Source organism: Emys orbicularis, chromosome 7 (genome assembly GCF_028017835.1).
Source record: "Emys orbicularis isolate rEmyOrb1 chromosome 7, rEmyOrb1.hap1, whole genome shotgun sequence".
NCBI classification, from domain to species: Eukaryota; Metazoa; Chordata; order Testudines; family Emydidae; genus Emys; species Emys orbicularis.
Window position 1 is genome coordinate 70,702,547 of NC_088689.1, and position 23,534 is coordinate 70,726,080.

The 23,534-nt window shown below is 45.5% G+C and overlaps 1 protein-coding gene across 1 annotated transcript in view; it reads left to right on the plus strand.

Moving 5' to 3' along the window:
- The window catches only part of FRMPD2 (FERM and PDZ domain containing 2), a 90,328-nt gene that overhangs the window by 23,501 nt on the left and 43,293 nt on the right, over positions 1-23,534 (plus strand). The window contains exons 6-17 of the mRNA XM_065408212.1: positions 977-1,048; positions 3,134-3,308; positions 4,048-4,198; positions 4,297-4,435; positions 5,843-5,995; positions 9,445-9,630; positions 10,918-11,074; positions 14,667-14,877; positions 17,273-17,376; positions 18,807-18,905; positions 21,600-21,707; positions 21,820-21,936. Coding sequence (XP_065264284.1) covers positions 977-1,048; positions 3,134-3,308; positions 4,048-4,198; positions 4,297-4,435; positions 5,843-5,995; positions 9,445-9,630; positions 10,918-11,074; positions 14,667-14,877; positions 17,273-17,376; positions 18,807-18,905; positions 21,600-21,707; positions 21,820-21,936 — 1,672 coding nt within the window. The remainder of the gene's footprint in view (positions 1-976; positions 1,049-3,133; positions 3,309-4,047; positions 4,199-4,296; positions 4,436-5,842; positions 5,996-9,444; positions 9,631-10,917; positions 11,075-14,666; positions 14,878-17,272; positions 17,377-18,806; positions 18,906-21,599; positions 21,708-21,819; positions 21,937-23,534) is intronic.

The window sequence follows — 23,534 nt, forward strand, 5'->3', positions numbered from 1 at the left end:
TACGCTGCAGCAAGAGATGCTGGCAAGCAGATTTCTGTGGAGCTGGGAAACACGCTTCTCTTTTCAGGTCACTTTATTTCTTTCATGCCAGGTCCACTCTTCAGTCTTCCTCTAAGCGACTCAAGTTTGTTGCTGCCTGCATGGCCCCTTGGGCTGCTGCTGTCGTCCTCTTTCTTCTGTCTTTCAAATCAGTGCTGCTGCTCCCAGAGAATTCAAATTCCCGCCCATCTCGGGCCTGAGCAGTGGCAGGGCTTTGAAGATCAAGAGCCACGCACATCCGCACTTGGAGCTTGTTAGAGAGAGAAAAATAATTGTTCTACAGGGGAATTTAGATTTTAATACTGTTACCTTTTTTGGTGGGGTCAGATTCATAATTGGAATCCAATAATCGCACAACGAAACACTTTGCAAGAGAAAAGAAAGAGGGAGCGTGAAGTGGATGGGCACGGCAAGCTATTATTTATTTACTGTTTATATTACAGTAGCACCTCAGAGCCCCCAGTCATGGACTGGCCCCAACTGCGCTAGGTGCTGTCCATACGTGGCACAAAAAGATTCTCTGCCCCATACAGCTGATAATATAAGTATAAAACAATAGTGAAGGAAAGATAGAAAAGCTATTATGCTTCTCTGGATAGGAGGGGGAGACCTAGGGTTGCCTCAGCTGGTCCCACCCCTTTTGGCCGCTGGAGGAGTAAAGGGTAGCGCTCGGCAGGGCTTTCGCAGCCTACAAATAATTTTGAGAGTTCAAAAATTTTCCATTTCTGCAGCAGGATGAAACTGAGGCCTTCTTGTGCAAAATGAGGGAGCAAGCTGCTCCCTACTATAGCCAATAGCCTGGAGGCCAGGGACTCACCTGTAATGTAGAAGAGCCAGGTTCATGTCCCTGCTTTGCTGGGTGTGTGTAGAAAGAGAGCTGGGATCTTTAGAATATGAATGAATCATTTTATTAACTTTCTAAATTGCTTCTTCCCAGTTTTCAGGGCCAGAATTTATCATTCTGTCCAGTGAACCACCAGTGACCTTACAACTGCCCGGATCCATTGTGGTAAATATGAATATTTGGAATTTTGGCCTAATCTGGTGACTCTTAGATTAAATCTCCATGCTACCCTGTAAAACCTGCCTTTAATTCCCAGGCCGGTATTCCCCATGATGGGAGTCCTGCAGAGGTAGCATACTGAGACCCTAAAGACAGGTGAGCACCTCACATTGCTATGTTGTGATCCCCGTTGCTGCGGTCAAGTGAAACTGATTAATAGATTCTAGGACTGGAAGGGACCTCGAGAGGTCATCGAGTCCAGTCCTCTGCCCTCATGGCAGGACCAAATACTGTCTAGACCATCCCGGATAGACATTTATCTAACCTACTCTTAAATATCTCCAGAGATGGAGATTCCACAACCTCCCTAGGCAGTTTATTCCAGTGTTTAACCACCCTGACAGATAGGAACTTTTTCCTAATGTCCAACCTAAACCTCCCTTGCTGCAGTTTAAGCCCATTGCTTCTTGTTCTATCCTTAGAGGCTAAGGTGAACAAGTTTTCTCCCTCCTCCTTATGACACCCTTTTAGATACCTGAAAACTGCTATCATGTCCCCTCTCAGTCTTCTCTTTTCCAAACTAAACAAACCCAGTTCTTTCAGCCTTCCTTCATAGGTCATATTCTCAAGACCTTTAATCATTCTTGTTGCTCTTCTCTGGACCCTCTCCAATTTCTCCACATCTTTCTTGAAATGCAGTGCCCAGAACTGGACACAATACTCCAGTTGAGGCCTAACCAGCGCAGAGTAGAGCGGAAGAATGACTTCTTGTGTCTTGCTCACAACACACCTGTTAATACATCCCAGAATCATGTTTGCTTTTTTTGCAACAGCATCACACTGTTGACTCATATTTAGCTTGTGTTCCAGTAGGGGAGGCATAGCTCAGTGGTTTGAGCATTGGCCTGCTAAACCCAGGGTTGTGAGTTCAGTCCTTGAGGGGGCCACTTAGGGATCTGGGGCAAAATCAGTACTTGGTCCTGCTAGTGAAGGTAGGGGGCTGGACTCAATGACCTTTCAGGGTCCCTTCCAGTTCTATGAGATAGGTATATCTCCATATATAACCCCTAGATCCCTTTCTGCCGTACTCCTTCCTAGACAGTCTCTTCCCATTCTGTATGTGTGAAACTGATTGTTTCATTTTTTATATGACTCCTTTTTATTTTTTAGATCATGCAAGATCTTGTGGTTAAGCCAAGGAGGTTTTTTGCCACATTTTCTATCTTTCCTACTCAGCGGAATAGCTTGCTTTTGGGCCCTTAATAGTGTCCCTTTGAAAAACTGCCAACTCTCCTCAGTTGTTTTTCCCCTCAGTTTTGATTCCCATGGGACCTTACCTATCAGCTCTCTGAGCTTACCAAAATCCGCCTTCCTGAAATCCATTGTCTCTATTTTGCTGTACTCCTTTATACCCTTCCTTAGAATTGTGAACTCCATGATTTCATGATCACTTTCACCCAAGCTGCCTTCTACTTTCAAATTCTCAATGAGTTCCTCCCTATTTGTTAAAATCAAGTCTAGAACAACTTCCCCCCAGTAGCTTTTTCAACCTTCTGAAATAAGTTGTCTGCAATGCAGTCCAAGATGGAGCCTCATAATCAAGCCTCAGTTAGGGAAGGTCATTTTGATGCAAAACTTTGGGGAGGAGGATAGATGTCCTCTGAGATTACACAGCACATCATGTACACTATGCTGCCTATGCTAAAGCAGTGAACACCTGTAGTGTATTTCCCAGACAAAAAACTTCATTAAGCTGGAGCTAAGGCTGAGAGCACATAGCAGGAATGTTGTGGTAAAAATCCTGACAGGAATATCAGTGTTATGAAATAAACAAGTACTGGAAACCCAGGAGCTAAGGTCCAACTTGAAAGAACCCCAGACGCTGTCTGGAAATGGTTGTTTGTTTGCCTGGGGACTCCATACATTTTCGAAAAGTTTGAAATGCTTGTGACATGACTAGGCAGCAGCAGTCCTTGCAACTGATTCCCTTCGGTTGGGCCATGGGACCAGGAGACCCAGAGACCAGGAATCCGGCAGGTGTTTCTGCATGAACACGGCACTCATTCTCCACTCTCCGGTTTGTGTTTTCAGACTAAAAAAGGGAAATCCTATTTGTCTCAAAGGGACCTCAGTGTGATTCTGCTCAGCGGGCAGTGCCTCGAGGTGAAATGTGACATCAAGTCGAAGGCGAGAGATGTCTTCAATACGGTCGTGGCCTACGCAAACCTGGTGGAACATTTCTACTTCAGCTTAGCTTACCTGAAAGGTACATGGCCATGTCTAGTGGCTGCACTGTGGCTCGTGACTATAGGAGTCATGCTAGTCTGTACTGATTAATGTGAGTGGAACCCTTTGAGATCCTCAGGTGGAAGGCATTTTAGAAGTTCAGTTTCAAACAGGATTAAGCCCCTCTGGTGTAAACCGTGTCCACTGCAGGAGTGTGCACCAGTGCAGCTACGTGATCTCAGTGTAGATAAGGCCTTAGACCCAGACTTATCCTGAGGTAGGGCAGAGCCATGTTGTCCCATCAGGAGTTCCAGGAAGCTCTGTGCTTCAGGTGGGCCACATGCCTCCAAAAGCTTCCTTGTCCAGAGGGGAAGTGTAATCTCAGCTACTCCCCTTAAAGAGCCCACCCCTGGCCCTTTGGAGTGGCTAGCACCCACAGAGCACTGATAGGGAGCAGTCCTTGCACGCACAGCATGAAGATTGTGTGAAGTGTCAGGATCTCTTTATGCCCTCCCCACCTCTTGAGTGTCAACAAAGGGCCAGCCCCATCAAACATCTGGCTAGCTGTACAGGGAGTTATCCTGGGTATTTCCAGGGTGGAATAAGTCATGAATAACCATCTTGGAGGGCAGCTGTGGTCTGTGACTCTCAGCCCTTCCTGGTGATCTGCTGAAGGAAGGGAGGGGTGCAAGGGGTGGATGAAAAGCACCAGAATTCTGCTCTATCCGAATGGTCTCCTTCTGCTTCGCTCATCATGCAACCTCAACTTCTCATTTCAGGTAAAGAGTTTTTCTTTTTGGACGATGAGACCAAACTCTACAAAGTGGCCCCAGAGGGCTGGAATGACCAACCCAAGAAGAAAACCTTCATCATTAACTTCACGCTCTTTCTGAGGATAAAATTCTTCGTCAACCACTTTAACGTCATCCAGTAAGTGCCAGGGTTCTGTTGGCAGCCAAAGAGGAAGGTGGCATTTAATATTGGTGTTCGAAGCTCTTGTGACATTCCCAGTCTCTCTTGTTTTCCAGACATGGGCTGACAAGGCATCAGTTTTACCTGCAGCTTCGTAAAGATATTCTGGAGGAGCGGCTGTACTGCAATGACGAGACCTCCCTGCAGTTAGGTGCTTTAGCCTTGCAGGCAGAACTTGGAAATTATGCTCCTGAGGTACGATAAATAATACACCTCTTCTTAGAGGTGTCCACCATCAGCCTGTGTGGCTTTCCCCATCACTTACAGTTAAGATGCAAGTTAAATGGCACCTTGATTTCAGTTCTGCTGGCATTTCTCAGTAGAGTGAGTGAACCCGAAAGGATTCAAGTTTCAGGTTCAGATTAGTTGTCCCTAAAGTTTGCCTGAGTATGCAGCACTCCTGAATCTGCCAAGCTTGGCTGGAAATCTTGGAGACTGGTCCTTCTTGGGAGATTCCTGGTACTTCCTGCTTGCGTGGTAAGGCCAGAAATCCCAGAAGATCTCCAGAGTAATTCCAGCCATGGATGCAACTCAGAAGTGCAGAGGGGTTTGCAGAGATGGAAAAAATAAGGAAGAGATTGAAATTGAACATTTCAGCCCCTTCTAAGAGTTGCCATTTGGGCTGGGTTGTAGGAAGAGGCAAAGGTACAGGGATGTCAGTGCAGATATTTCTGAACCAGCTATCCAATCCCTGGGTATAATAAATGATGTTTTTTCCATATACAAAGAGCAGCTGTTTAAGTCCAGGGCCAGATCTCCAGCTGGTGTGACTCCATCACCTGAAGTGGAAGTACATTGATTCATACCAGCCGAGGATCTGGCTCTCAGTCTCTGTTGTTGTTTTCCTTAATCTAATCTAAAAGTCAAGAAAGAACAGAAGTAAAGTACCCATAATAGGGAGCTCACTGGGAGTGTTGTCCTCTGTAACAGCTGCAGTAACTCTGAGAACAGAATGGCTGCTGTCTCTGGCCACAAGCAGTTTTAGAATTTAAAGGTGCAGTACACAGAGAACAGAGGCACATCATGTTGCCATGTACACTGGACAATACAGATAGAGTTTCCAGACTACAGTGTAGGCTATATTCTGCATTGTCTTGTGCAGTTGTCTTAGGGAAGGAAAGGGGGAAGAAGGGCTGTTGACCTCTCTTCCACCCTCTCCCAAGAACACCTGCACAGGACCCAGACAGAATGGGGCTAGTTTTCTGAAAGCATGTTGGGGGCCAGCTGACAGAACTAATGGTGCTCCAAGAGCAATGGAAGCCAGAGCCTCTCCCCCATGAACCAGTTAGTAGCCAGAGGCCGGCATACAGAGGGAGAGATGCTGCACACTTATGCAGTGGATGTGAGAAGCTGTGCTCCTCACACTCCTCTGAGGCAGTCTCCTTGCATCTGTCCGCTATGGCTCTGCATCCCATCCGTCACGCCTCCAGCAGCAAAAGCCAGAATGGGGCCCCACGCCAAGTCTGATGTTGCACGCTGGAGTTTGCTGCACCCTCCCTTCGACAGCTCTTCCGCTTTTGTGTGAACTGTATTTTCAGCCCTATCTACAGCACCTTGGGAACTAACCTTTTCCCCTTTCATTTCTCCATTTCCCTCCCGAAGATGCATGGGAAGAACTATTTTCGCGTTGAAGACTATGTTCCCACGAGCCAGATAGAGAAAATGACCCTGGCGTGCATACAGCAAGAACTTGCCAAGCTGCACCGCATGAACCACTCCCTCTTTGAAGATGAAGCCGAGCTGGAATTTTTAAGGGTATCCTCCAATGCGTCCAACTTTATTTATTTATTTTGCAGTAGAAGGGCCCTGTCTCTTTCTCCTCGGGCTGTTGTTTCCCTGTCGCTGGTCTGATATGACATCAGAAAGGTGGCAGAACATGTGTGCAAGCTGAGAGTACGTATCGGCAGGTTAGGGATAGAAGTCCTTTCAAAGACATTGGAGTTAGCAAAGCAACCATGGAAAAACCAGGACATTCAGAGTTATGGATAAACAGACAAGACACCTAAAGGCTGATTGCGGTTACTCTATTGCTATGCACTCCCGCTTTTCTCCTGCCTTAAGTGCGAGTGACAGGGGAAGAGGGGGCAGAGAGGAGCGAGTGGCAGGTACCTGTATCCATCACATGCTGGTTTCTCCCATCTCCTATACAATATTTCATCTCCGAGCTTTCCCATTGTGACCAGAAAGCTTTCACTGTGGTAGTGCTAGGGAATGGTATCTCCAGGGTGGCTGCATTTGCCAGTTGATTTTCCAGTCACACACTCTCCTGATAGCAGGATCCTCTCTTTGGGAAAATTTTAGTTGCTCTGGGGTCCATTCCTGCAACCCTCTCCCCATTACTGCAGTGGATGAACTCTCTGTTCGACCTGGTATTTAGCTGTGACACTCTGGGTACCGTTTCCAGACCCGGAGAAGAGCCCCTGTGTAGCTTGAAAGCTTGTCTCTCATATCAACAGAAGTTGGTCCAATAAAAGTTATTACCTGACCTACCTTGTCTCTCTGATATCCTGGGACAAAAATGGCTACAACAACACCGTTGGTCTAGGTGTGAGTTATTTGTGTGTGTGATTTTTACCTTGTCTTTTCCCTCCCCTTACATCTGAAATATCTGGGATCAGAGTTTCTCTGAACATTAGCCATTTTGCAGCAGTGACACATGCCTTTATTTATATAATCAGTTCAGCTGAGTTGCTGCTTAATTGTGTTAGTTTATTGTCTAACACTGTCACTGGAATTGATTAGATGGGCTGATTTCTCTCTCTCTCTTCTGCCTTTCAATTTCATGTGGAACATAGGGCCTTCACTGCTGCCTTCCATCTTTGCAGGTCTCCTACTGCAGTCTGTGTCTTCTCATGTCATTTTGATAGCTTTCAATTCTGCTTCTACTGTGCCTTTCCATGTTATCCTTGGTCTACCTTGTCCCCTCTTGCCCTGAGAGTTCCAGTGCAACACGTCTCGTTATGTTATTCAGTCTTTCCTCCATGTATGTTCAAGCCATCTCAATTTTCGTTCCATAATTTCCTGTATTATCAGTTTCTGTTTCATCATCCTCCAGAGTTCTTCATTTGTGAATTCTTTCTGGCCATCTGATACTGAGGATTTATCTGAGGCAGCTGTTTATGAGAACTCGTAGTATAGATAGCAAGGTCTTAATAAGTCTCCAAGTTTCTGCACAATACCGTAAGACCGATTTTTAAAATGGTGTTAAATCTTCAAAGTTTAGTTTGGAGGGCAAGATTTCTGTTTCTCCAGGTCAGCTTTAGAGTTACAAAGGCATGTCTGGCTTTCGCTGTTTCGGCTTTATGTCTTCGTTTGTTCCACCTGTTGTACTTACAGTGCTGCCAAGATACGTGAATTATCAGACCTCTTCTCCATTAGCTGCAGAAAGTATTCCTGGTGTTTCTTGTTGTTTGTTGATTCTCATGGTATTAGTTTTCTTGGTGGTGATTAATGACCATCCCATCATGCATAGAAAATCCAGTGAAGAAAAATAGCTTTGTTAGTCTGTGTTTCAATGACGATGTCTGTATAAAGTGTCACCAACATGCCATATACTTGGTGAGAAAGTTAGTGCATAATAGGGTGACCAGACAGCAAGTGTGAAAAATTGGGACAGGGAGTGGGGGATAATAGGATCCTATATAAGAAAAAGACCCCAAAATCGGGACTGTCCCTATAAAATTGGGACATCTGGTCACCCTAGTGCATAAAGCAAGGACATGCAAATTCTTCCTCCAAATATGAAACGGGATTTAAAGACTAAGGCCAAGATTTAGCTATTGGTTTTGAAGGCCTCAGATTTTGTGTGCCCAGTTTGACTCACCGTAAACGGTCCTGATTCTCAAAGGACAGACGCTGAGCACGTTCTGAAAACCAGGCCCCTTTAAAGTGACTCATGTTGGTCTCCCAAAATCTTTTGAGAAGCTTGGGCTAAGAGGCTGGATTGGCCTGCCGGAGAATGGACTAGACCACAAGTTCTCAGCCTTGCTTTGGCCTACAACTCACAAAATGGATGAAAAATCACACTGTGGCTTGCCATATTCCACCAGCCCTTTGCAAGGGATTGTAAGATTTGAGTCACAGGATAATTGTTGAACATGTTGTGGCAGGGTGAGGAGGTGTAGAGATGTTGGGGTGAGGGGTTGTAGAATAAGGGGACAATTGGGTGCTTCTCCTACTCTACTCCAGCCTACATACTCAGCTCCGGGGCAGGGGCAGTGCTGGTCCCCCCGGCTGCAGTGCTGGCTCTTTGAAGCACTGCTCCCGCTCCCCTGGAGCTGAGCCTTGTGCAGGAAGGGCATGGGGCTGAACAACGGCTCTGGAATTTGGTGGAGTCCTGGTGGGAACCAAATTCCCCTCCCCAAAGCTGCTGTCAGGCTTGGCCTGCACTTTAATTACAATTTAGAGAGCCCCAGAGCTGAAGCTTCCAGGTGAGTCAGTAGCTTGTAATGTATATTAAAAAAAAAAAAAAAAAGACGACCCATGGGGCAGTAGCTCCGAGTGAGATTATTGAAGGCAGAGAGCTGTTTTTTCCTTGACGCTAAGATTTCCAGAGGTTCTTTACGATGCATAAAGCAAATTCCACTATCACATAGTGCCGGGGCAGCCTTGACTCCTGATATCAATCTCTTAGCAGTTTTAGCACTATCGGTGTGTTTACTGCATTTTGTATTGTTTTGGTCTGATCATGGGAATAAAGGCCCAGAGAAGAAGGTGGGAAGGAACAAAACTGAATGTTCGTGGAGCGACATTAACCCCCGAGCAGACTTCTACTCAGGAATCTGCACTGTGTCTAAGTAGCAGTGATACTGAGTACATGCATCCATTGTAATTGTCAGAGCACTGTACGGACAAGTAACGAGTCCTCACAGCCTCCCCTGTGAGGCAGGAGGGGAAGGGTTATGGCCATTTTACAGATGGGAAATTGAGGCAGGGAGAGGTGACCTGACATCCCCTAGATCAAATGGTGAGTCAGTGAGAGAGCTGGGATGAGAATTTTGAATGGGTTTCCAAGGCTTAAAGAGAGTGGGAGCACGCAAGGGAGCCACTGCTCCCCATCTCCCCTCCACGTCGTCTGCCTTGGTTCCCCCTGGGTTTGCTCCTTTCTGCTCACATCCTGGGATCGCAGCACTGGGCTCTGTGTGATATTTAGCATTCATTGCACATAACGCTGAGTAAGTGCACCCCTCTCCCTCTCTGCAAAGGTGACTCAGCAACTCCCGGAATATGGGGTGCTGTTCCATCGGGTGTCCCAAGAGAAGAAGGCAGCCGGAGGGGACACCGTTCTGGGAATCTGTGCCAAGGGCATCATTGTGTACGAGATGAAAAACCACACCAGAATTGCCAGTTTAAGATTTCAATGGAGGGAAATGGAGAGGATTTCAGCTCACGTGAGTGTGATCCCACTGATCCCCTACCCCTCCACTCTGGGTTACTCCCCCTCGATCTGTTCCTTTGGTAAATACAAACATCTACTTCAGAGCCAGGCTCAGAATCATTATGCACAAGACATGCCTATTTTTGACCCAGTTCAAAAAACATTGGGATCCAGCTGTGGGGTTCTGAGCATCCCAATGCTCAGTGATGGTTGGATCTTGAGTTCTGACCCACTGCTAGGGGCTGATGTTCACCCCCTGTAAGACTGCATAACCTAGACCGGGGGAACATTTTTTCATGCAAAACCCTTTTTGGACAAAAATGCATATTGAGGTCAACCAAAACAGTTCACAAATTTGAGCCGATTTCAGTCGGGGTAGGGAGGGAAAGTTTTTTGGGGGGAAAATGTCAGAATATTTTGTTTTGGAATTTCCCCCAGTTTTCATAGATTCCAAGGCCAGATCTTGGAGAAAAACATCCTATAAAACCATGTGAAAATGTGTTAATGCCCCCCACCCCCAGAAAAGAAACAAAATATTTCATTTGACCCCAAATTAATTTTTTTTTACTTTTTTGATTCCGCCACCAAACTGAACAATCAGCTATTCACATGGCTCTAGCATAGCCCTCAGCGTGGGCCATAGCAGAGGGATTCTATCAGACAGCTGGTAGCCTGCTGCTCTAACCCATATCCATTTCTCTCTCCCGTCTCCTGTCCACCTTTCCCTTTTTTTGACCCCTCTGCTACTGTACTGGGCCACTGTGGCAATTGTCCCTTCCTCTCTCAGATCCCTCTCTGTGTCCGTCCCCCGTCCCCCCGCCTCTCTATATGCTGATGTGCTATGAACAGTGTTGTGGGACTGCAATACCACCCCCCACCCCGCCATGGCATTCTGACATTAGAAGTGTATCAGCCAATCACCACTCAGCCATCCACTCCCTTCCCACCACTAGGCTGCTTGCCCCTTTAATGCATTTGCAGTCTGCAGTCCGACTGGCTAAAATGTCATCATTCTTAGGTCCAAGTTTTCTCATGCCTACTGATCCTGCTGCCACTGAAGTCCATGTCAGAAGTCCCACTGATTTCAATGGATGTCAGGATAGGACCCAAATGCAAATGAGTGACACCCCACTCACCCATATCAGAGTTGTGGAAGGAGTTCATTGCACTTACAGAGCATACACCCAGGCCAGATATATACCTGGACAAACTAATATGATTCTATCGGGAAGCTTTGCATTCCCCTGGGTAATGTCCTGGGTGGAATATAAACTGAAAGGTGCATTTTTATTTCCTTTAGAGAAGAAAGTTCATGATCGAAAGCAACTTCAGTGGCAAAAAACACACGTTCGTCACCGACACGGCAAAGACTTGTAAATATATACTGGACCTCTGCTCTGCCCAGCACAAATTTAATGCCCAGATGCATTCCAGGCAGCTTCAGCAAGCTTCAGCTGGTGAGTGTCTTAGATACTGTCTGTCACACGGGGAATAGGCAAGGGCAGATTTGGTAAGGAATGGAGGAAACTCAAGGAGAGGAGAGATGCTGGCTGGGTAGGCACTGAGCTGGGAATCAGAAGATCTGGGTTTGCCATTTGGCTCCACCACAAACTTCCCATGGGCCTTGTGCAATCAGTTCATCTCACTCTGACTCAATTGTCCCTCTGTAATGTTTCCTGACCTCACAGGGGTTGGGGGCTGTGAGACTGAATTAACATCTGGGAGGTGCTTTGGTGACGTGTGCCATAAAACTAGGTTAGTATGAAATAAAGCTTTATTATACTTAGCTGCAGGAACCCTGCTGGGAATTTTAAGGACAACAGATCAGATCTAGCCCTGGTGCAAGCAGAGACATGTTCCATTGCAGTCAATGGCTGTTGTGCCTACTTGTGCAAGGGCTGAATTTAGTCCATTAGGAGTTTTTGCCTGAGTGAGGACCAAAAGTGAGGTTTATTTGGTCCAGTCTCGGCGCAGGGGGTTGGACCTGATGACTTCTCAGGTCCCTTCCTGCCTGACATTTCTATGATGTTATGATTGTTATATAGCACTCTGCATCCACAGCTCTCAAAGTATTCTGCAAAGGTGGGTAAATGTAATATATGGGGAAACTGAGGCAGAGACGAGAGGGAAATAACTTGGCCAAGGTTTCACATACCTCTATTGATTTCAGTGGAGCTACACCGATTCACAGCTGAGGATCTGGCCCACTGACTTCAATGGAGTTATGCCAGTTTCTGCAAGCTGCAGATTTGGCCCTGTGAGTCAGTGGCAGAGCTAGGAACCCTGACTCTCATACGAGTTTGCTAGCCATTAGGTCAGACTGCCCCCCTCTCGAGTGGAAGTGTTGCATGCTGGGCAATGAGGTTATATCGTGGGCATAGAATGGTTAATATCTTAATCAGTTTATTTCCAAAATTCTTTCATAGGAGACAAAGTTCTTGTTGAAAAACTTAATTAACAGGAAATCGCTCTGCAGAGGTGTTAGAAAGTAGCAGAAAGGAGGCTTATGTCTAGGCCCCTAGAAAATTCTTGGCCATGAAAAATGCATCACGGACTGTGAAATCTGATCTCCCCTGTGAAATTTGGTCTTTTGTGTGCTTTTACCCTATACGATGCAGATTTCATGGGGGGAGAGGGAGAGGAGACCAGTGTTTCTCAAATTGGGGGTCCTGACCCAAAAAGGAGTTGCGGGGGGGTCAGAAGGTTATTTTAGGGGTGTTGTGATATTGCCATCCTTACTTCTGCGCAGCCTTCACAGCCGGGTGGCTGGAGAGCAGCGGCTATTGGCAGCACTTCGCCAGCAACAGCACAGAAGTAAGGGTAGCAGTGCCGCAACCCCACCGACAATATCCTTGTGACACCACCCCCCCACACACCTCCTTTTTGCGTCAGGACCCCTACAATTACAACACTGTGAAATTTCAGATCTAAATAGCTGAAATCATGAAATTTATATTTTTAAAATCCTGTGACTGTGAAATTGACCAAAATGGACCCTGAATTTGGTAGGGCCCTACTTATGTCCATGGAACCCCCTGTGTCTTAAGGTTCCTTTTATTTCTGATTTAATGCCAGGAAGCTGTGATCTGCAGTGTACAAATGAGACCTGAGATTGAACCATCAGGCTTGTTGAGCAGCAATATTCTGTAATGAACATGATTACATTCAAGATATGAGGGAGCAAAATTAATTAGGAGGCAGGAAAATTATAATGCAAGCCCTGATTACAAGCGTTTCAAATCACAGACTGTTCAGTCTTTTGCAAGCGATTAGCCTGATGGGCTGGGGCAGTGGATCCTGAGTGCAGAGTTAGCTTTTCCTTGTGGGTCCTCCTGGATGGATTGGTTCTTTGAAGCAGGCAGCAGTGACCCTTGTTCAGAATTAGACCCTCTTTGCAACCCAGCGCAGGTCTTTCCCCAGCAAGGCAGAATCCCTTCCACGCGAGTGGCTAGGAGAGCTCTCCTTTTACTGCTGCCTGGCTCAGATGCATCCGCCACATTTTCTGCAGATCTTAATGCAGCTCCCCACTCAGCCATCACTATGGCAACTCTCAGGCTTTGCTGCGAAGATGGACAGTTAACCCTTTCAACGCCTCTTAACAAATGCCTCTGATCAAACCCACTGAGGAAACGGGCAGTCTAGGTGTAATGAAACTAAAAATCAACATTCCAGAGGGCTATAAAAATGTCTAGTAGGGAGAGGCACTGGAGATCAGGGTCAAACAGGGGAGGGAGTGGGGAATGTGCAGCCATATTGATTTCCAGCCCTCCAACTTGCAACCCGCATCATCATGGCAGCAGGGTTTCTGTTGTACTTCTAGGTGTGTCCTTAACTATCAGCTGCCCCCAAGTCCACTTTAAGGGGTATTCCAGCTCATTGAGAGGGAACCTGAATAAATTAATATTGACTCCGTCAGCTTTAACTTATACCCAGACTTTCCTTGGGCCTGGAGGCAGGGATGTAAATAGATTAATATAATTCCCATGGCAGAAGGGACCACTGGGACCATCTAGTCTGACCTCCTGCCTAACACAGGCCAGAGAACTGTCCCACAATAATTCCTAGCGCAGAGCTTTTAGGAAAAAATATCCAGTCTTGATTTAATAATTGCCAGTGATGGAGAATCCACTGCAATTCTTGGTAAGTTGTTCCAATGGTTAATTAACCTCACTGTTAAAAATTGACACCTGATTTCCAGTCTGAATTTGCCTAACTTCAGCTTCCAGCCATTGGAGTGTTTCAGACCTTTCTCTGTTAAATTGAAGAGCTCATTATCCAATGGTTGTTCCCGATGTAGATACTTAGACTGTGATCAAGTCACCCCTTAACCATCTCTTTATTAAGCTAGAGTTCCTTCAGTCTATCACTATAATAAGGAATGTTTTCTAATCTTTCAATCATTCTTATGACTCTTCTCTGACCGCTCTCCAGTGCTGCAGATCCCAAATCTGCCTATCAATAAGGAATTGGTGGTTTCACTTAGAGGTGCAAAGTTAGATGTCGTTCACTGCCACCAAAATAATCCCTTCTTCACTAGTACAGAGTGTGCAGGACTGAGGACCAGCTCCCTGATCCCTCTCTGATGTTGTGGGAGCATGTCTCCTCAGATTCACATGTGTTGGGCTAGTGGCCCATGACACAGGTGAGCATCAGCTGATCATAGCTGCTCCAGACCTCTGCAGACAGAACCTTCCAGTTCCATTGACAGATTTTTTAAATGTCCATTTCAGAGATGCATTCAGGTTTAATGGGGCTGCACACTGCATCTTCCTTAGTGGAGACTGAATTTGCAGCAAAGTTCACATGAATGAAAGCCAAATCCAAATGAAAAACACAATACCTCCTGTGATATAATAGAATATGCTTGAAAATCCTTTCTCACACTCCAGCCTCTCGATAGTTTTAGGAATATCAAAACAACTATATATAATGTCAGGCTTTTTGTAAGGCTGGCATGTTGAAAAGGCTAGACAGAAAGCAGTTCTGAACATAAAAGGCTGGAAGAAAGTCAGTAGATTTATCATTTTCTCATTTGCCCTTCTCCCTCAGAGGACAGCAAGTTTATGGAAATAGTCAAATCAAATTCTGCTTATGCAACTCAGCACGAACATCTTGCCCTGATTCATAGACTGTCCTGCTCAGAAAATGTGCTGTATGGGTCCAACCTGGAGCACATGTCTGCTGGGATGATGAGCAAGTCTTGCGATAACCTCAGTGTGGAAACCAACAATGGGATCGGGGACAAAAGCAATCTAGGCAGGTGAGTTTAAATTGGCCTTTTCCTCTGAATGGGACTAAAAAGCAGATGTTGGTCAACAACTGGGCTTGTGATTATTACCTAAAACCTTTGTCTGACAGAGTGTCAGATTCTAGGATCCTGCATGGAGGTGCAGTGTTACTTTTGCTGATTTACTCTGATGTCAGACCGAGAGGGTCCTATTAGCTCCAATCTTGGAGCATATAAAGGTTTGAAAATCTCTGAGCCAGAGGGGACTAGGGGCAGACACAGAAGAGGTCCTGTAGTGAGAAACCCTAGAAAACAGCCAAATTTAGGAGAAAACTTAGGTTTATATTTTATTGTTAATTAAGTTAATAAAGGCAAAGAGAGAGATCTCTATATGGAGCACGGTGGGAACTCTGTCTGGACTTGTGTGGTTAAAGTTACTTGGCCTTTTCTGTAGTGTCATACAACCCCACTTCACAATATGCTTCCACCAAAGTGCATCCTCTCCCTTCAGATGTTAACTTGTGAGGCATTCCACCTATAGTGACCACCCACCACTTTGCTTCTGTGCTGTCCTCTTCTCTACCAACTTGTACCATGGGCAGGGGACTTATTTGTTTAGCACCAGTTTCCTGCTCTACACCACATGGTCTAGTCATAATAACAATGTCCCTAGGCTTTGCTGCCATTTGGGCTGAAATTAACTAGTTTGTTTCAGGTCACTGCAGACTTCTTTCAGGTCCCTTGTTTCAGAGCTAGCCTGTACCCTTCGTTAATATTTGTATTGTGTTCACGCCCAAAGGCCGCACCCATCAGGATAGGTTCTCTATTGGGTTAGGTGCTGTACATACACAGAGGAAGACCAAGAGCAAACAATCTAACAAGTAAGAACTTGAGTCAGAACTGGTGTCACGTTCGTTTCCAGACATAAAGAGCAACTCATTTACTTTCGGACTGAATGCCATTAATTTTGGATTAAGGGAAACAATGAAGAAAAGAAAGAACAAAAGTGAAGTCTTCACGAGAAAGCACAGTGTGTGTGTGTCTCCTCTGTGACAGGTAGCATTTGGCCTGAATGCACAAGGGCAGGGTGTTTAGTCTGAAGAAGAGAAGGCGGAGTGGGGACATACAGTCTTCAAATAAGTAAAATGTTGTTATAAAGAGGAGTGTGATAAATTGTTCTCCTGATCCACTGAGGACAGGACAAGAAGCAATGAGCTTAAATTTCAGCAAGGGAGGTTTAGTTTGGACCTTAGGAAAAACTTCTTAACTGTCAGGTAGTTAAGCTCTGAAACAAAATACCTAGGGAGGTTGTGGAATCTCTGTCATTAGAGGTTTTTAAGAATAAGTCAGAGAAATACCTGTCAGGGATGGTCTAGAATGATAATACTTAGTCCTGGCTCAGTGCCGGGGACTCAGTCCCTTCCCGTCCTTCTATGATTCTATGTTTAAAGGTGCAGTACACAGAAAACAGAATGAGAGCGTCTCCTTTCATTGACATTACTACATGCACCAATGTGTGGGTGGTTGCTGTAGCTGCACAGGGCTCCTGAGGCCTTTAAGAGATTTGAATGCCATCTGAAGTGCTATGAAGTAGAACAAAGCCTCAGAAGAGAGAGGATCACTATAGAGTCCCCCCATTTCAGGGTACTAGAGTCCCACTAGACAAGCTGGCCATCTGCCGTTTCAGGCAGTCTTCCATTCTGACTCCAGGTCCAGTACCACTTTCCCAGTGGCTGGTAGGGGAACCCAGCCCTGCCTGCTACTAAGGGTTCCAGCCCAGGGACCATATGTGTAGCAATCCAGGTCTGCTCAGTCTCAGAACCTGTTGCTGTTTCCCCAGACCCCTTCTACCCCACCTGTCTATCTCCTTGCCTATCTCTGGGAGCGTCCTCTGCTCCCCTTCTTGGCCTTTCATTGGACTCCCCAGTCCAGGGCAGGAACCCAGCGTTTACTCTCCCCCTGGATCTTCTCCTTGTCCCTGGCCAGCTCCCTTTCCCTCTAGGGAGTGACTGCAGCCCTCCTTCCTGCTTTCACTTCCTGTCTTTACACTCCTAGCCCAGCTCCTCCCCGAGCTGGGCTTTACCTGCCATTCATGCTTAGCAATTCCTGGTTCCCCTCCAGGTGCAGCGTCTATGGTTAACTGGCTCCTTCGGGCCGACATTAACCCGCTCAGGGCTTGTGTGGGGTAGACACCCCATAGCAGTCCTTTAATGAACGGTCGAGTAGTGGATATCAATTGAAAGCTAATGCCAGCCAGACTAAGCCCAGCCTTCTCTGATAAGGAGATCTAGTGGCCTGAGCATATGTACGGATCCAGGAATTGCTCTGTTCCCATCTTGGCTCTGACCTGCTTTGGAAAGTTTTTTGAAGATGGAGAGTGCTGTTGTCGATTTGTTACATTAATGTCAGTCTCCTTTGTTGCCCCTAGCTCCCACTCTGGATTGTCCCAGTCAGAAGTACACATTAGTTTGAATGAAAAACGACAGAGTTATGACTATCTCTCTATCCATTCAACACCGAATACAGCCAGCAGTGAGTATGCTAGTCTGTGACGCACTCAGAGTGCAGCAGTGATCTGAAAAGGAAACATAACAACTGGCACCATGGGGCTCCAGGTTCATCATGTCTCAATGATGGTAGATCAGATGTACTCACTTTACAATGTAAAAGATTGTTGTTCTCACACTCAGGCCTGCAAACTAACCCTGGGCTCAGCGACTCAAGCTGGGTTCTTTATTCCCCCTGCCTTGACACTAGTAATAAGGACCTGGCAGGCCAAGCTATTCCTCCAGTGATGCCCCATTGTCTTCAGTGAGGTTGCTTAGTTGTATCTAAATGCCTGACATGAAGCAGCGCAGGTGTCAGTAAGGGCGGAATTTGGCCTTCCAATGGAAATATAATAACAATTCTGTAGTTGATGCATGAGGCGGCAGAGAACACAGCTCCTCCTTCTATGCCTGTGCTGGCACTGCAGGAGTAAAAAGCCATAGAAACCAATGTTAGGCACTGAAGTCAGCAGCTCTGACTCTCAGACATGCCGGGGGTGATCTGATGAAGATGAAGATGTCATTTTTACACAGCCCCTTTTCAGAGCAGAGCCACATTTTCAATGTCCGCATTGCAGTAAGTGACATGGTATGACCCCAACCAAAAAGCCATCGCCACGACTGGTGCTGTTTGGATCCCATAACAGCACCTGCCTCCTCAGCCAGCAGGAAGGGCATGGAGATGAAGGCCCTGATTTGAGAAAGCGCTTTGGCGTTGGCAATGCCTGGCAATGCCTAACTGATTTAGGAGCCGAAATCTCATTTTCAACAAGGATGGCAGCCAAAATCCCATTGATAGTCGATGGTACTTCGGCTGCTAAATCTGCTAGGTGTTGCAATGCTGAGCGCAGCAAAAGCTAAATGCCTTTTATGACCCCAGGCCTTAGGCGTAGTGGGATTTGGATACCTAATTCCCATAAACTCCTTTAAAGATCCCAGCCTGGCCCCGCCCCCTTACTGCTATTTATTCTTTATATTATCATAGCACCAGTCATGGACCAGGCCCCCACTGTGCAAGGCACGGTACATTTCCAGGTGTTTTACAGTAGCGCCTAGTAGCCCCAGTCATGGACTGGGACCCTCTTGTGCTGTATTAACACAGAACAAAAAGATGGTCCCTGACCATCTAAATAGAAGTGGTCCCTCCAAGTGAGGGGAAATATGTATAGGTGGGACATTGTGGGGGAAGCTTGCACTGTAGTGCTTACCCGTTCTGTAGCTACATACAGGATGCCAGTCTCCAGGGCTCTCCATCTAGCACCTCTCAAATCCAGCATATTCATGTAAAAAAAGGAATAATGATGTTGAAATTAAGAGGAAAGCGTCTTAACTCCTAAACACCTGAATGGTCAAAGAATGTAAGTGTCCTCCCCTTGTCTGCACTTGTCAATTTATTCCAGCTGTTTGTTTCTGCAGCCCCAAGTTCCCCAATCAACCAAAGAGAGAATGCGCTGGCTGGATTAGAAAGAGAAATCATTTGTGTCACCTTAAAACGAGATCCTAAAAATGGCTTTGGTGAGTAAGGGGCATGAATGGTATGTTTGTTACCAGGACTGTCCGACCATGTATATAGGCCTTTAGATTTACTTTCTTTCTTTCTTTCTTTCTTTCTTTCTTTCTTTCTTTCTTTCTTTCTTTCTTTCTTTCTTTCTTTCTTTCTTTCTTTCTTTCTTTCTTTCTTTCTTTTCAATACAGTATTTAGACATCTATTTAGAAAAATAAATCTGGCAAACAGGATAAGCTGTTCCCAGACTGAGTATCAGCAGTTACAGAAATGTCGTCAATTTGTCTCTATCCAAAGGTATTTGCCATGTGAAATTGGGCAAGTCAGTAGCTTCCTTGATCTTGCTGATCCCATGTGACTGCCAACGGTTGCATAGCACTTTGAGGTCCACAGGTTGAAAATGGCAAAGCATCATTATTAGCCAGTTTTTCAGCAGGTGTAGTCAACGCGCAGAAGTTTGTGGTGGCCTAATAGGGTAGGCATTGGGTGTAGAACCAAAAGCGCTAGGTTCTGGACAGACATCTGTCACCTAGGAAATGTGATTTTTTTTTTTTTAGGTTTTGTTTTGTTTAGCATTTTATGCCAACATATGACATGATTGCATGCACTGTGAAGTTATATAAATAGCTTACTTAGCTGCATAGTGATTATACAACCTTAACTCGGGTATTATCTGACTTTTAAATGCCCGACTATACAACCTTAATATTATATTATGTAACACACTGGCAAAGTGTGTGCTGCATCCACTATTAGTTATTGGCTCACTAGAGGATAGCAGCCTGCTACTGCAGACAGCTAACACAGTTACTCTTTGAAGTCTTAAATGTCAGAGATCTGTACTGAAAGTTCTGGGTTCAAAACCAGCTGACAACCCATGTGGGGAGTTCTTAGAGTATACAGAATTATTATTTAGAGCTAAGCCCAAAACTAAAGCCTGGATCCAAACAAACTTGAATCTTGTGAAAGGTCTGGTCTGGATCCAGACAGCACAGCTGTGTGGTCTGGGACTCAGGAGATCTGGGTTTTACTCCCAGCTGTACCAAGGGGCTGCAATCACTACCAGGCTGCTGACTGGCTGCTTGTTGGCTCCGTCTGCTTCTTTGGTGGCCCTGCTCCCACTCCCCATGCTGCTGCCTAGAGGAAGTGAGAGCTGGGTCCAGGAAGCAGCAGTAGCGCTGAGGAAATGGATGGAGCCAGTGGGCCAGCAGTCAGTAATCTGTCCCCATCCTGCGCATGTCCTGGAGGTGCTTCCTCTGGGCTGCTGCTGCCCGGATCCCATTCCCCATGCTGCTGCTTGCTGCGCAGGGGCAGTGAGAGCACGGGGGAAGGATGAACACCTCCAGGGAGGCACAACCACCTGGACTTTTCCTGCAACCCACTGATGGGTTTGGGAAACACTGGCTTCTATGATTTGGGAGCATGGCTCTTCAGGGCCCTGATTCAGGAAAGCACCCCTATTCAGGAAGGGCACCTAAGCACTTGCGCTAAAGTCAGTGGGTCATAAGTTTGATTGATAAAGATAATAGAGTTGATGTAATATACATAGATTTCTGTAAGGTATTTGACTTGGTACTGCCAGACATTTTGATTAAACAACTAGAACGATATCAAATTAACATGGCAGACATTAAGTGGATTAAACACTAGCTAACTGATAGGTCTCAAAATGTAACTGTAAATGGGGAATCGTCATCGAACGGGACTGTTTCCAGTGGGGTCCCCCAGGGATTGGTTCTTGGCCCTAAGCTATTTAACATCTTTATCAATGACATAGAAGAAAACATAAAATCGTCACTAATAAAGTTTGCAGATGACACAAAAATTGAGGGAGTGGTGAATATGAAGAGGACAGGTCAGTGATACAGAGCGATTTGGATCACTTAGTAAACTGGATGCAAGCAAATACTGTGCGTTTTAATACAGCTAAATGTAAAGGTGTACCACTAGGGACAACGAATATTGGCCATACTCAAACTAGGTGGGGGGACTCTTTCCTCGGAAGCATTGATTCTGAAAAAGATTTGAGGGTTATGGTGGATAATCAGCTGAACATGAGCTCCCAGCGTGACGCTGTGGCCAAAAGGGCTAATGCAATCCTGGGATGCATAAACAGGGGAATCTTGAGTAGGAGACGAGACATTATTTTACCTCTGTATTTTGCACTGGTTCAACTGCTACTGGAACTGCTGTGTCCAGTGGGGAACAAATATTTAATAATCAGCTCTTCAATCTAACAGAGAAAGGTCTAACACGAGTCAACAGCTAGAAATTGAAGCTAGACAAATTCAGACTGGAAATAAGGTGTATGTTTTTAACGGTGAGAGTAATTAACCATCGGAACAATGTCCATCACTGACAAATTTTAAATCGAGATTGGCTGTTTTTCTAAAAGATCTGTTCTAGGAATGATTTTGGGGCAGTTCTCTGGCCTGTGTTATACAGGTGATCAGACCGGATGATCACAGTGGTCCCTTCTGGCCTTAGAATATATGAATCTATGAAAAAAAAAGAAGTGCATACTTAAAGTTAAATGCAAACTGAAGTGCTTCACGAATCAGGGCCTCGATGAGGCAAAATCAAAGAGCTCCATTCCCCAGAGTATGTAGATAACTTATGGCAATGGAAAAGATGCTTTTGTTCTCCTAAGGTTCATTTTTCTAACACCAGCTTTTCCAACTTCTCATGCTATCTCATTTTTGCAGGTTTTGTAATTATTGGAGGAGAAAATGTGGGGAAATTAGACCTCGGAATATTTATCGCATCAGTTATCCCCGGGGGACCTGCAGACAGAGCGGGGCATATCAAACCAGGTCACCATCCCCAGTTTTTAATTAGAATTCAAATGCTTTCATGGTTTAAAATGGACTGATCTGGCCTTATTTTCCCCCGTCCTGATGTGTTTTGTTTTAATCCTGTTCTTAGGGGGACGACTCATCTCCGTGAATAATGTTAGCCTCGAGGGTGTTTCTTTTAATACTGCGGTTAAAATTATACAGAATTCTCCTGATGACGTGGAACTGATCATCTCTCAACCCAAAGGTACAATAGGGCTTGGGAGGTGAATGGTTTTATGGGCCATGGGAGTGGTTGGCTCAGGGCACTGGTAATGGGATACCTTTGGAGGCTTTTGCCTCTAAACTGCAGGTTATAATTCAGCCCAGGTCGGTAGTGAGTGCATGTGACCGCAAGTAGATACCCTGGACAGCTGTCCAGCAGTCATTGTGAAATGAGCTGATGCTCTAAGGACCTGAGCCAGCACCACAAGAGTCAGTGGGAACTTGGCTGTTGACTTCTATGGACTCAGGATTGACCCCACTGTCCAGTTCTTAGTCAGCGGGTGTACACCTCGCAAACCGCCCCTCGCAAGTGGCCAAGAAACGAATGTGCCATTGAGTCTGGGCTCATAGAGATGGTTACAAACGGCAGATTAAAACTAACCAGGGCCCAGATGCACCATACTTTGCATTCCCAGAAAACATCAGTCCCCCCATAGATACCTTAAAATTCATCCTCCAGCTCTCTGACTCATCCTCTTTGGCCCTCCTCCATCTAATGGATCTTTCTCTCTCAGCATTCCCATAGGGTCTTGATGTCTCATAGAGTAACTGCTGTATCAGGCCTGGATCCCAGCGTCCAGGTACTCAGGAGCTCATATGCCAAGTTGAAGGGCACAGTATAAGAGCCTGAATAGAGATGAGGAGAAAGTTCCTCTCTTAATCCACTCTTGGTGCTCCCTCTAGGGCCGTATTGAGGCACATTGGAAGGGTACTGTTGTAAAGCTTACACAGTTGCTACTGGCTGTGTGCTTTACCTGTTCTGTGGCTATAAGGAGATTCAGTCCCCGGGGCTGTCAGACCAGCAATCAGTTCACTCAAAAGTGGGGAAAAAACCCAACAATAACGACATTTTGGACATGTAAAATCATAAAATCCTAAAGATGTTCTGATATCTGCATTGGTTAAGAATAGGTGCTTAGCTTCAGAAACTACAGTATTTAATAAATAGTGATTGGTTGTATCAAAAAAGATGATACGGGTAAGAAATGTTTATAGATTGTTAAAGCAGTTGCATTATCAATCAAAATAATTAAGACTGAAATGTGATTTCCTTCATAAATCCCATCCACTCTTGCCCCTTTCAGGAGCTAATAGTTTCTTTAAAGTTCTTTTTGTACTAAAAGTTTCCATGCTCCATTTTAGTGCAAGGACAAGGTTTATTCTATTTAAAGTTTCAGCAAAATATTCTCTGAAATTTTTGAGTCCTGCAAGGGTGAAATGAATACACTTGCCGCACATTTTCTAAGCAGAAATGCTTATCTCCACAATGGCTGTATCAATATTACTCAAACTTGGCTTGTTTTGTAGATCTCGTTGAGATTTCAGGACCAAGCCACTTTTGAAGTTATCTACGCCTCCTGTGCCAATACATAATAATATCTTTCTCTCCAGATTTTTGCAGTTGGCAATGTTTGTTTTTGGTCTGGTTTCATAGACATATCTGAAGAAGGACTGAATGAGGAGAAGAATTTGTCAAGAAAAAACAGCACTAGTGGGTCTGAGATCTCTTGTGCAGACAGTGGAAGAAAAAGGATTCAAGACTGTCATACAGCACCTTCCAAAGAAGTAGACATAAATACA